The sequence below is a fragment of the Thalassophryne amazonica genome, chromosome 2, assembly GCF_902500255.1.
Source record: "Thalassophryne amazonica chromosome 2, fThaAma1.1, whole genome shotgun sequence".
In the NCBI taxonomy this organism is placed as follows: Eukaryota; Metazoa; Chordata; class Actinopteri; order Batrachoidiformes; family Batrachoididae; genus Thalassophryne; species Thalassophryne amazonica.
In genome coordinates, this window is record NC_047104.1 from 82,278,054 (window position 1) to 82,291,742 (window position 13,689).

Below are 13,689 nucleotides of genomic sequence, written 5' to 3' on the forward strand. Positions count from 1 at the left end.
GGGGTTTGTAGCCCTCCGCCTCCCCCTCCACCTTGCTCCAAAAAGAGAATTGAGACACCCCTCTGTCTCTCGTGCCCGCGTAAAACCAAGGGGAAAGGGTAAGGGTAAGGGCCAAGGGGTAGAATTGAGATTCAGCCTTAATCCCCGCATAATAGACCCAGCCCATTCATTATGTCCTCTGTAGGGGACCAAAAAGTTAAACTGAAAGATACCTTTTCCCACTCAGTTATCAGGAGGATATGCATGGTACGTATGCCATTTAGAAACAACAAGAAAGCTGGAGCTTAATAATTACCCCACAAATGATTAAACCCTGTCAAGAATAGACACATTTTTTGATATTGTGAAATAAAGCATGTTGGACCTAGGTATAGGTCTGTATTGTGATGAGTGCCCTTCCTTAAAACCCATAACCAATGGTTGTCTTCTGATAACTATGTCAGTGCCCACCATTAGGCCGCACTTCTTTATAGTTCTTGACCAGTTGAGAAATCCTGATGACTCTGAGGTTGTCTGGTTTACGATCATAGTCGGACCACAGATACTCTGGAGACAGCACCTTGGTTGGTTTGTTGTCTAAGAAGTACCTGCATGGCAAACACATATACATACATTTACTTTCTCTGAAACATGAGAATCCAACTTTTCCAGTGATATTAAAAAATATAACATAACACATAACACTTAATTGGGCGAAAGAAGGAGAAACCGGCCGAAAATCTGCAAACAAAAAAACAAAATGGGGAACCGCGAAACATTCCACCTGCTGTAGGGAGGGACACATACATGAATACAGTGCGAGCACAGCAGCGAAGCAAACAAATAAAAAAACTCCACAATTTATAATACTTAATTCCTGTTATAAAGAGTGGACTTAGCCGCGTAGACGTACACCAGGAAGTAATGAAATGATGTGGATTATTATGCCAGTATGGCTGGCATAGTATCTTACTATGCTTTTCACCCTTTTAATTTCATCTTATTAGGAAAGAGGGTGACCCTCTGCTTGGGCCATGCTACAGACATAAATTACAGAACAATTCACAAAAACAAATATACAGGAAATGCTGTTGGTGCACAGGACAGGAGGGTCTTCAGCACAAATACCACACCCATCTCTGGATGGAGCTGCACCTTAAACAGAGAGAAAAAACAGAATCAGGCATCAGAAAGACAAGAAATACAGTATAATTTGCCAGCATTAAACAACAAGAAAAACAGAAGAAATACTAAGGTGATCGCCGGCCATTAGCCCTAAGCATCACGAAAAGAGAAAGCTCTATGACCTGCAGACTTCTTATTCACCTTAGAGACACAAAGTTTTAACGCAAGTGGCGCAATCATGTTAATTGTACTTTTGAGCACTGAGTTTAAAGTATCCACAAGTCTGTCAACTGATTGGGTATTTACCAAATGTGAAGCTAAGACATCAGGCAGTCTAGCTTTGAGTTCAGTCTTAGTTGAGGAGTTCATGCATCGCCGTAGTGATATATAAGGTTGTTGTTCCACTCAACACGGCAGCGAAACTGTAAACTTAATAAGTGAGTGATCAGAGACCACTGATGTAAGAGGCATGATGTCAATATTCATGACAGCAATGCCACGTGCGAGAACCAGATCCAGGGTATTTCCACTAATGTGCGTCGAGTCCCGAATGCATTGCTGAAATCCTAATGTATCCACAATTTGTTATGTGTCGACGCGGGTTGAGGAGCGAACCTGCGTCTGACGGAACCCAGCGCTAAAATAACCAGAAAGTGGTTCCAATAACAAAAACAATTTATTTATTCACCCTCTGGTGCATAATAAAGTGTAAAAACTAAAATAGCATCATTATGGTGGAGTGAAGGCTGGCACGCTCTCCAGCGCCCAAAAGGATCGAAGCCCGGCGTTTCTGGACTCACAATCACCGCCAAACACCCCCCAGGTGGACACGACAAACCGACTCTCTGCGAAGGATAGAAGAGATGAGGTAAGTCAGCAGTTACAACTAATATCCTTCAAAAGACACACACCATCAGCAACACATTCAGGTCTGCATTTTAAGCTTTATGCAAATGAGCAGCTTCTCACAACAGGTGGAGGATCACTTGTCCGCACGCCACAGCAGTGAGAAGCGAGCTGCACAATGCAAATCTACTGCGTAACAAAATACCAAGTTACTATCAACAAGTAGTCAAACAATTAATCACCTCTGATGTGTGCTGACAGCATGTGTCCGTCACCCCTCCTGCCTCACAGGCTCGATGCGTCAAACCCAGGCGCGGGTCCTCAGCGTCTCACAAACGAACATCACAAGGTCGAGTTCCCGGCAATTCTGCTTGAATCACACATGACTTAAATGCAGAACTCCATCCAATTATCTGCTTCAGCTGAAAGTCTTTAAGGCTGCACGTGAGCACCATTCACAGGTGCTGCACATGATGTTGATGAGGGTGAAGGACTCTTCAGCCAGCACCTTCTCCACAGACAAATCAGTTTTCATGCCACCTGGAGAGCAAAGAAAAGAAAAGAACACCAAAATGTCCAGCCACACCCCCCAACACACAACACAATTTCCATAAATGATTTGCAGAGGGAATCAGAAGGCTTATTTATATGAACATTAAAGTCACCAATGATCAGAATGTTATCTGCACTAGTTGACAAGTTAGAGATGAACGCACCAAATTCATCTAAGAATTCAGAATATGGGCCAGGAAGCCTATATACAGTGACAAAGTAATACGACTGATTTTTATTCTTCTGACCTTGGCAATGCGTAGTATCCTGAGCAGAGCGGAGAATCAGATGCTCAAACAAGTTATATTTGTGACCCCCAACAGCTAATAAGCTAAAACCTGGATTTATAAATAAGAGCAACAACCCCCGCCTTGCTTCGGCATCACGAGGGACATGACTAAATGCATATGCTGGTGGGCATGCCTCATTTAAGGGGAGAACAGCTGTAGGTTTAAGCCAGGTTTCACATACCCAATCATATCTAAGTGATGATCAATAATTAGATCATTAATCAACAATGATTTTGAGGACAGTGATCTTATGTTAATGAGACCCAGACTAAGGACCTCAGTGGTGTTGACAGTTGAACTGGTTGGGTTTAGGGGTGGTTCCAGAGTAGCATATATAAGATGCCTAGAAGTAGGTTTAGGTTTGAGACATTCCACGCGCGTTGTAGGTAGCAGACACGAAATCTCAACTATTGTGGGAACAACCACTGGGCCATCCTCAATTTCAACATCATCCAATGTAGTAATGGGTATTAAGGTTTGCAAGCATATCCCTCTATGATTTTATGGACATGTCTACGGAAGCAGGCCACAGTCTCAACTTGCTGAATTTCCCTCCCTGGCAGATAAACTGCACTATCACCATAGGGGATTTTCTGCACTAATTTCCCCGCTAAGGTAATGGATTCCACATCCACATTTGTCATAAGCCTTGCAGGGTCTCTAATCTCTTGCTCCATGGCCTGCTGTAAATTCCTAATGTTACCCTCCCTGTAGACCTCTATCTATGTTTGCAGACAAGATGGTGGCGGCTTCCCCAGTGGGGTGTAGGCCATCTGGTATCAGCAAGCCATGGCGGCCCCAGAACGAAGGCCAGTTATCAATAAAGCTAAAGCCTTGCTGCCTACAAAATTGCACCCAGCCACCTATTTAAATGATGTCCAGCCTGCTAAATGTCTCATCAATACCCCGGGAGGGGAGGGAACCAGAGACTATTAATCGATGCTGACACATCTTTCTGGCAAGGAAACAAGTCCTCTCTATGTCCATTTTTGTGACCTCTGAGTCCCTCATCCTGACATCATTGGTGCCTACGTGAATAACTATGTGACTATATCTCTTCATGTTCCTTAGTCTGTCTTCCCTTCTGCAGTGTCAGCACCCTAAGATGGGATGCAATGTCGGAAGCTCTGGCCCCAGGAATACATTTAACATCAGCCGGCGTCTGTAACCTGACTTTGCGGGTGATAGAATCGCCTATCACTAAAGTCCGGTGTTTCGGCCTAGAGACAGAAGTGGAAGTCACTTGTGGGCTCAGAGAATTCACATCAGGCAATTCCAAGGGGGAGAACTGATTCACAGTTCGTAGTGGTGAGTGTGATCGGGGTACCACAACCAGGCACCAAGCCCTACGGGGCTTCTTCGCCTAGCCACAGTCCGAAAGCTGTCCTCCACAGCTGGCATTTCTAGGCTAATGCTAATGGGCTCACTTGCCGGCCCAACACTAACCTCATCTGGAGTGCCCGTAACATCTAACTCCACTGCACTAAGAAGCTGCTCTAACTTATAGGCACGGCTCTCTAAGAGAGCCACCCTATCTTCCAACATCACGCAGGATTTTCAGAGGGCGTAAAATAGGTAATGTCGTGTACTTTGTGCAATAAGAAATTCAAGAGTAGAGCCAAGCAAGCACGAGCTACACAATACGGATAAGCTAACCACTCCTAAGGCTCACACAGGATTCACACAGACGTAAATAAATTAATTAAAATTCACAGCAGTTACACTGAAAAGGTGCAGAAGTATTAGCTTGTAGGAACAGTTAAAAAAAAAAACTCCTCCAAGTAAACCACTCGTAAGATAGAGTAAAGTACCAAGCTAAAATTCACAGCAGTCACACTAAAAAACTAACAGAAGTCTTAAAGTAGACCTGCATTGAAATAAATTGCAGTCAGATCTTGGACCAAAAAAATGACTTATATTTACACAATAAGATCCTTCTGAATGTAGTAAAGTAAATCTGCAAGCCCAGCTCTGTCATTCAACAGAGAAATCTTAGTTTAAAAATTACAAATTTACAGCAAAAATTTAGCCCTCCGCAAAACTGTCAGCACATCCGGGACGCTGCCGAGACGTCAGAGAGAAGACACTATCCCGGCATGCATTGCGCGCGCCAACTGTAATTTGTGGATTTACATCAGTTTGCATCTCTTACAAAAGCATCGTTTTATTGTCTTATAGAGGGTTTTCACGTGACGTATCTGTCACGTAATTTGTGTCCCGTGGCCATTCTGGATTACAACGTGGTGGCTGCTGTGGATTACACTTCGTGCATTTGGCAAACAATTGCAGAAGTTTCAACGTCGGCGTGAGAAGCCTCACGGCACCGTGGCGCTGTGAGAGATCCGCCGCAAGAAATCCCTGGCTCCAAGAATTTATTTTATTTGGCAACAAATTATATACAATACAATAAAATACCGCAGAGGATAACACAAGAACGCTTCCAATATGAATGCTTATTACAATTGTTCCTCATTGTTATTACATACATTTAATCAGGTCCCATCTTATCTTTGGGACCTCATAGTACCATATCACCCCAATAGAGCGCTTCGCTCTCAGACTGCAGGCTTACTTGTAGTTCCTAGGGTTTGTAAGAGTAGAATGGAGGGCAGAACCTTCAGCTTCAGGCTCCTCTCCTGTGGAACCAGCTCCCAATTCAGATCAGGGAGGCAGACACCCTCTCTACTTTTAAGATTAGGCTTAAAACTTTCCTTTTTGCTAAAGCTTATAGTTAGGGCTGGATCAGGTGACCCTGAACCTCCCTTAGTTATGCTGCTATAGACTTAGACTGCTGGGGGTTCCCATGATGCACTGAGTGTTCTTTCTCTTTTGCTCTGTATGCACCACTTCTGCATTTAATCATTAGTGATTGATCTCTGCTCCCCTCCACAGCATGTCTTTTTCCTGGTTCTCTCCCTCAGCCCAAACCAGTCCCAGCAGAAGACTGCCCCTCCCTGAGCCTGGTTCTGCTGGAGGTTTCTTCCTGTTAAAGGGAGTTTTTCCTTCCCACTGTTGCCAAGTGCTTGCTCACAGGGGGGTCGTTTGACCGTTGGGGTTTTTCCGTAAGTATTGCATGGCCTTGCCTTACAATATAAAGCACCTTGGGGCAACTGTTTGTTGTGATTTGGTGCTATATAAATAAAATTGATTTGATTTGATTGTGGTCCTCGAGCACCGAGCTGCTGATCCGCAAGCTGCCCTTCCAGCGCCTGGTGAGAGAAATCGCTCAGGACTTCAAGACCGACCTCCGCTGTCTTGCGGTACGTTTGGTGGTATACATTTCTTTTATTGTTGCTTGAAAATGATTTTTGGGACTTTTCCATACGCCCTTTGATTGAGTGGGTGTCGCATTGAAAATGTACTGTCTTTAGCCTCCGGTGTTACCGTCGCGGGGTACGGATGCAGGACCTGCAAGAATTCAAGTCATTAAAAGATATAAACCCTTTCTCAGTGGCCACGGAGCTCTGCAGCTCCGATTACCGACACCGTGCGGCGCTGCGGATTTTTGCCGCAAGAAGTCTGTCCTTGCGGGCAACAGGTGTTACTGGCCGCTCCGCATCAAAACAGAGAAGAACGTCGCCCGCTGTCGATGTCGCCGCTGATCTGAGCATGCAGAGCTGTATCTCGCATTCATTGCAGCTTACTTTGGATGTTGAAATCCGGATGTGTATAACAGTAACATTACTAACAGATAAAATCAATTTCAATGCGGGATCGGACTGAAGGCTTTTTTTTTTTTTTTTTTTTTATCGGACTGAAGGTGCAAGCGCGTCGTCTTCTCCCCGACGTCATGGAAATGACCCGGATGTACAAACTGTTTTCACGGAGGGCTAAATTTTAGTGCAAATTTGTCATTTTAAACGAAGATTTCTCTGCTGAATTACAAATTTGGGCTTACAGATTACTTTACTGCATTCATAAGGGTCTTATAAATACATATCAGCTATTTCTTCTGAGATCTGACCACATTTATTTCAATGCAGGTCTACTTTAAAACAGGAGGGGTCAAACTAGCTAACACAAGCTAACCTCTAGCGAAAATGCAAGCCACTCCTAAGATTTACACAGAGAAAAAATAACGACCTAAAATTCACAGCTGAAAAACTAACAGAAGTATTAAACAGATAAAAAAGAACAGCTATAAAAGTAACTGTGGGGGAAGGGGGGGAGTTTGACCTAGCTAGCGAAAGCTAACTGCTAGTGACTGCTAACTGCTAGCGAATGCAAACCACTTGCGATTCACAACAGGACTGTAGTTAAATAAGGTTCAGAGGAGATACACTTAACAACCAGAAGAGTGCTAAACAGAAATAAAAGAAACGTATACAACCGTGTAAAGTTCAGATGAGCGTCACAACAGCAAACAATCCCTCAGAAGCAAGTTGCCAGATCTATGAGCCAAACAAGCCAATGTCATTTACCATTTTACCATTTATAAATGAAAATTAATTGAAAATTACAGTTCAATTTCAATTCATCTCATGAAGACATCAGCCGGGCTCTCATCTCATGAAGAGCCGGCCCTGTTTCATGAAAACATCAGCCAGCATGGCATGTCCAGTGTACAGTGGTCCGCCGGTGACCGCGTTGTAAATGTGATATTTGTTTTCATTATTACAATGTGGGGAAATACCGCAGCTGAAGTGATATGTGTTCTAATTTATTTCCACATAAGGACAGCATGCCAACGTCCACACCTCATGGTGAAGTTATGTTAGGTCATATTCTCGAAGCCACTACAGGTGTTGTCCAGCTGTGACTTGCGAGCCCAGACATCTGAATAGCTGCAGGTGGCAGGAACACACCCACCTTTGTCTGTGGATTTCGTCAGCTCACAGATAAAAAGGCTCACTCTCTGTTCCTTTGTTCTGTGATTTTTATTTTATGTATGTATTATTATTTTTCATCATTATTTTTCTGTCTGATGTCTGTGTTTTTAATTTGACACCTTGCGTGCACGGTCAGGTCCAGCTGGCAGGCATCGTATGTCTGTCGTGTGTGTATACGAGGTCTGTGAGAAAAGTATCTGACCTTTTTATTTTTTTCAAAAACCATATGGATTTGAATCACGTGTGATTGCATCAGCCAAGCTTGAACCTTTGTGCGCATGCGTGAGTGGTTTTTCACGCCTGTCGGTTGCGTCATTCGCCTGTGAGCAGGCTTTGTGTGAGCACTGGTCCACCCCTCTCGTCGTTTTTTTATTGCGAATAAATGTCTGAACGATTTGGAGCTTTGCTGCATCAATTTTTTTCCAGAACCTGTGAGAGACCTCCAGGTGGACACCGTTCGGAAAATTAATATGGCTTTCAGGGACGATTTTGTGGGGATTACACAGATTAAGGAGTGTTAGTGCCACTTTAAGGACGGCCCACAGCGTCTGAGAGCGCTGAGAGCGGACATCAGCACTTTTTCGGTGCATTCCACTGTGACAGAAGATTTGGCCATGAAAAGAGTGGCTGTGAAATTAATGCCGATGGCTTCGGCACGAAGCTGCCGACGGCAAAAGCGCCTTTGTGTTGAAGTCTCACAGGACATGTTGTGACATGCCCACCTCTTCCACAATTTCTCGGATAGTCACACGACTGAAAAGTCCCGAAAGCCGTCTGAATCATCCGAATGGTTTCCACCTGGTTGTCACCCAGTTTCTGGCAAAATTTGATGCGGCGCTGCTCCAGTTGTTCCGTCTTTTTCCTTGAAATGAAAATCAGCCGAGCGCGCTGCACACGTGCCACACAAAGGCTGCTTACCAGGAATGATGCAATCGACAGCGTGAAAAAGTTCACGTATGCGCAAGAAGGTTCAAGGTTTCCTCATGCAAACACGTGATTCAAATCCATCAGGTTTTTGAAAAATAAAAAGGTCTGATACTTTTCTAACAGACCTCATATATGTCTGATCTTGTGTACCCGGAATAAAAGTTTTACTGTAAGCAGGCCATTGAAGTAATGAGAGTTCTTTTTCTAATTTATATTGCCGTATTATTTTCAGCCACGTTTCCAAGTACAACATGTTATCACATCCACTTTATTAGATTATTCTTTTATTACATCTGTTTCTGCAATAATACTTGAAATTTCTCTTCCCTGTTGTAGCAGAAAGCTGTGATCAAACAACCAACATCTTAAGCTTGCATTAAGAAGAGGCCTTGGACTCCTTCAAAGAAAAGAAGGAACCCATACAGCAAGGCCTGGTATATCTCCAGGTACCAAAGAGGAGACAGTTTAAGCCATGCACGCTTGGATCTGTCAACAAAACCCACCATATTCAGGATTTAAGATTACCCCAAAGTACATTTCACACATAGCTGCGAATCCTTATCAGATTCCCAGACCAGAGCAACTCAAACTTCCCCCTCACATAACAAACGAAACCTCCACAGAAGACACCTTTTTCACCAAAAGTCCTGAAAAATGTTTTTCACACTAAACTCAAAAGAAAACAGCTCACTGAAAGATTACTCTTAAGGTGACGATATTGCAAAGGTTTTTGTGGTTGAAATCAACCCAAAAATTACCTATTTTGCATTTCTGCTAGATAAATCCAGGTCTACCATGGAACAAGAGTGACCCCTGTGGAACGACTTGGGAAGGACAGGTTAATTGATTTCCTGCAAGACTCAAACTCCTAACCTCATTTAAAAAGGGAGTTCATTGTATTGTTGTAGTAAAAGAACAAAAAAAAAAAAAAAAAAAAAAAAAAAGAGAAAAGGAAACATGTCACTCTTTTCTATGCATGCATGAAAGTGTTATATTTGATGTGTTTATACCTCTGTTCATTGGGAATGTTTACTTAATGTGTTCTCTTTTATATTATATATAATATGTATATATAATATATATATATATATATATATATATATATATATATGTGTGTTGCGTGTGTGTGTGTGGTATATAATTCCAGGTAAACCAGTTACAAGATTTATTCTGCAGGACATGGTTTGGTTTCAAAGCGGAATGTTGGAGCCATGCTGATTTATATACATAAAACTAGACAAAGGAAACTCCAGAAACTACGTTACCCAGAATTCTTGGGGGTGGAGCTTGTTAAACCTTTAAAAAGACCTCGCGCCCGGGAAGTCGCTCGCTTACGCTCCGCTCATGCTCTTTTTTTCCGGCCCTTTCTTTTCCGTGGGTCTAAAGACGCGCCTGAAGCCGTTAATTTTTATGACCCTTTGTCTAAAGCCACGTGCTACTTAAGACTAATTCTTGTTTGGCGTACCGATAAGAATTTACTTTATTTTTCCGACAGATAACTTTTGTAACCTTTGTCAAGTTAAACGCGCTGGCGCATTAACTTCCTTTTTCGAATTTTCAAATTAAAACCTTTTTCTTCTAAAAACTCAATTCCTTTTACAAACCTTTTTCTTATAAAGTCAGCTATTTTTACATTGAATTCTGATTTGACTAAGCTTCCAAAAAGACGACGACGAAAGACAAATTTTGATTTTTGATAGAGAATAAAGACGGTCAAACATTTATTCTGACGAGCCAGCCACCAGAGCGCTGCAAAGGAAAAACATCCAGGTCAGCTGAAACGTCCACAGCGACTTGAACTGTCGCCGCGAAATCCACAGCGATAACAGAAATCATCCTCGCCACTGACGAGACAGAGCGGGTCGGACCGACAGAGCCTTTTGTCAAGGTCCTTGACGAAGCTGTGTGGCGGACAGAGCGTCGACTGAACCAGACGATTTCAGCATCGGACCTCACGGAGACTCGCTGTATTTCGCAAGTAAGACTGTGCTATGTTGTCAGATAAACAGAGTGGCTTTATTTAACTCTATTCAAAATCATTAATCTTCTCTCAGGTCAACAGTACTAAAGTAAATTACCTGTTAAATTAGAACGAATCTTACTCCTAAAATTCCCGCTACGAAACCAAACTATCAGAACATCGTATAATCATTGCTAATTGAATGTCGCCTTCCTTAATTTGCTCACTGTGATATGTCCTGTTATTTAACTCCTGCTAGAGTTAAATATCTTAAACGTGTGAAGTTGTCTGTGATTTTGTATGGCTTTACAGAGGGTGTCGGATCTGACCTGCGGAGCTTATCTTTTAGAAACTGAGACTGATTAATTAAACCGACACTGATTAATTAAATTGAGACTAATCAATTGAGTGTTTAGACTCATAAGGACTTATCCTTTGAAATAAGTGGTACCCCGATATAAAATTATCCACAAGTGATAATTTTCAATATTCCAAAACATTATTATATTCATCCTGTGGTTTTCCCCTACACTGTATATATTGTCCAATATTTTCCATTTTGAGACATAATTTGCATCACACCAATTTAATACAGGAGTGATTTGGGCAGCATAGTAGTATTCCTTGAGATTAGGCAGTGCCATGCCTCCCCCATCCTTTCCAATTTGTAATTTTTCAAATTTTATTCTGATTTTAACCATTCCATATGAACCTTGAAATATCTCTGTCCCATAATTTAAACTGTTTTCCTGGTATTTCAATACGAAGTGCCTGAAAGAGATAAAGGAGTCAAGGCAGGATGTTCATTTTCACAGTATCAGTTCTGGAACTTAAATCCAATATAAGAGGTTCCCACCTTCTGAATTCATTCTTTAATCATTCATTAATCTCTTATCTACTTTTGAAATATTTATATCTTATAATTTATCTAATGTTTTGGTTAATGAGACTCCAAGATAGGACATCTTATTCGAGTTCCAGTTCAAATTATATCGCTTTTTTAGAGTTTCAGATGGAGAATAGTTTATTGTCAGTATTTGTGTTTTTGCCAAATTTAATTTGTATCCAGTAAAACCCATACATCTCTAGTTTGTGAATTAAATTAGGTAAAGATGACTCTGGGTCTTTTAGGTAGCATATTACATCATCTGCAAAAAGTCCCACCACATGTAAGTCATTCCCAATCTGTATTCCTTTGAAATCCTCACTTTGTCAGATGAATTGTGCTAGTGGTTCTGTATAAGTTGCAAACAGAATAGGTGACAGACTACATCCTTGATGCGCTGAACGTTCTAGTCTTATAGAGTCACTCAAATTACCATTTACTTTAATTCGGGCTGTAGGTGATTGGTATAATGTTCTTGCACACTGTACGGTATTTGAATTAAAACCAAATCTGGTTAGAGTCTCATACAAAAAATCCTAACAGACACTATCAAATGCTTTCTATGCGTCAAGACGTACTATAGCAGCTTGTATTTTTCTTTCTTTAATATTTCCTATAATATAAAGACTCCTCCTTATATTGTCTCTGGTTTGGCGACCTTTTATGAATCCTGTTTGATCTTCCTCTGTTATATCTCCAACAAATTGTTCAAATCTTTTAGCCATTATAGAAGTACAAATTTTGTAGTCTACATTAAGAACAAATATTGGCCTGAAGTCTGCACACGTTTCACTTTTTTTCTTTTTTGGAATAATGGTTATAATTGCTTCCCTCCACGAAGGTGGATGAACTCCTTGCCTCAATGTATAATTGAATGATGTTTCCATTAATGGTATAAGTTCAGTACTAAAAGATTGTACCATTCTGATGGTAGTTCATCACTACCTGGTGTTTTATTTGTTTTGAGTTTACCTACTGCCTTCTCTATTTCAATTTTTTTTTATAGAAGATGTAAGTAGATCATTTTGTTTAGTGTCAACTGAAGTTAAATCTAAATTATGTAGAAAGTTTCTCGTTCTATTTCTTTCAGTTCATGTGTAAATTGATCTGATTTATCTTTCTTTAATTTATAAACTGCTCTTTCTACTTGCTGTTTTTTTAAGTGTCCTTGTAAGTAATCTGCTTGCTTTAGGCCCCACTCCATAGTAACACTGTCTAAGGCAGTGATTTTCAACCTTTTTTGAGCCGCGGCACCCTTTTTAGATTTACAAAATCCTGCAGCACACCACCAACCAAAATAATATTATAATGCTATTACCTCTGGTTTTGCGCAAAACCAATTATCGCAATAGAAAATTGATACAGAAAACACTGCATTTCGAAAATCCCCAAGCATTTTGCGCTCTGATCTCAAGTAGGGCTGTCACGATTAGGAATTTCTGGAGATGATTAATTGTCAGACAAATAATTGCGATTGACGAATATATTGTCTTTTTTTTTTTGCTTTTTTTCCCCTTCTTTATATTCTACTATTGTAGTATAATTACACAACTCTGGAAGAACGTTTGGCTTCTGTGAGTGGAGAAACTGGGAATAGTGCAACATTTTTATTTTTATCTTCATTTTACATACAGTCCCAACTTTTTCTGAATTGTGGTTGTTTCTGTTGCATTTTCTGAAATTGTTTCTCCTCATCAGTCACGTTTTGTGCTTAAACACTGCATTAAGCTCAAGATTGAACAAATAAATACTCGTACCTTTGGGAAAATAACAGCTGTTAAAGTTCAGAGTTCTCACCTGCTTTTTGTGATCTGTGCGTCTGAACATTGTTTTTTTTTTTGTGGCTCAGTTCATTCATATATTCTCATTTTTAAATATGTTTTTAAAGATATTTGACCGTTTATTTCATCTCATGATCTCATAAATTCAGCATACGAAGCGCACATGGTGTGAACAGGACGGTAACGGCAGAATCACACCTTTAGAGAAAGTTCAGAGAGAAGTAAAGGCAGCTTCACGTTTTGGTTTGTTTACTCGGGTTAAAATCCTCTCTCTGCTCCGCGCTCGCTGCGCTCTGAACGTGTCGCGCCTGCATTCAGGAATCTCCCTCACCCACCCCCTCACAGTCTGCAGCCTGTTAACTCCGCGCGCGCACACACAGGCAGACACACACACCGACAGCTCCGCATTTTAGACGGCTTTTGAAGGAGACGGCACTGTTTTAATCGGCCGTCAGCCTCCTTGTTATTGTCCCGCCTTAAGACGAGAGCGAGGCTGCAGCACGTTTGACGTCAG

At 41.4% G+C, this 13,689-nt stretch overlaps 1 protein-coding gene across 1 annotated transcript in view; it reads right to left on the bottom strand.

Moving 5' to 3' along the window:
• Positions 1 to 259: 259 nt before the first annotated feature.
• Positions 260 to 13,689, bottom strand: part of LOC117526489 (globoside alpha-1,3-N-acetylgalactosaminyltransferase 1-like) — a 32,316-nt gene continuing 18,886 nt past the window's right edge. The window contains exon 5 of the mRNA XM_034188559.1: positions 260 to 587. Coding sequence (XP_034044450.1) covers positions 440 to 587 — 148 coding nt within the window. The 3' untranslated portion in view covers positions 260 to 439. The remainder of the gene's footprint in view (positions 588 to 13,689) is intronic.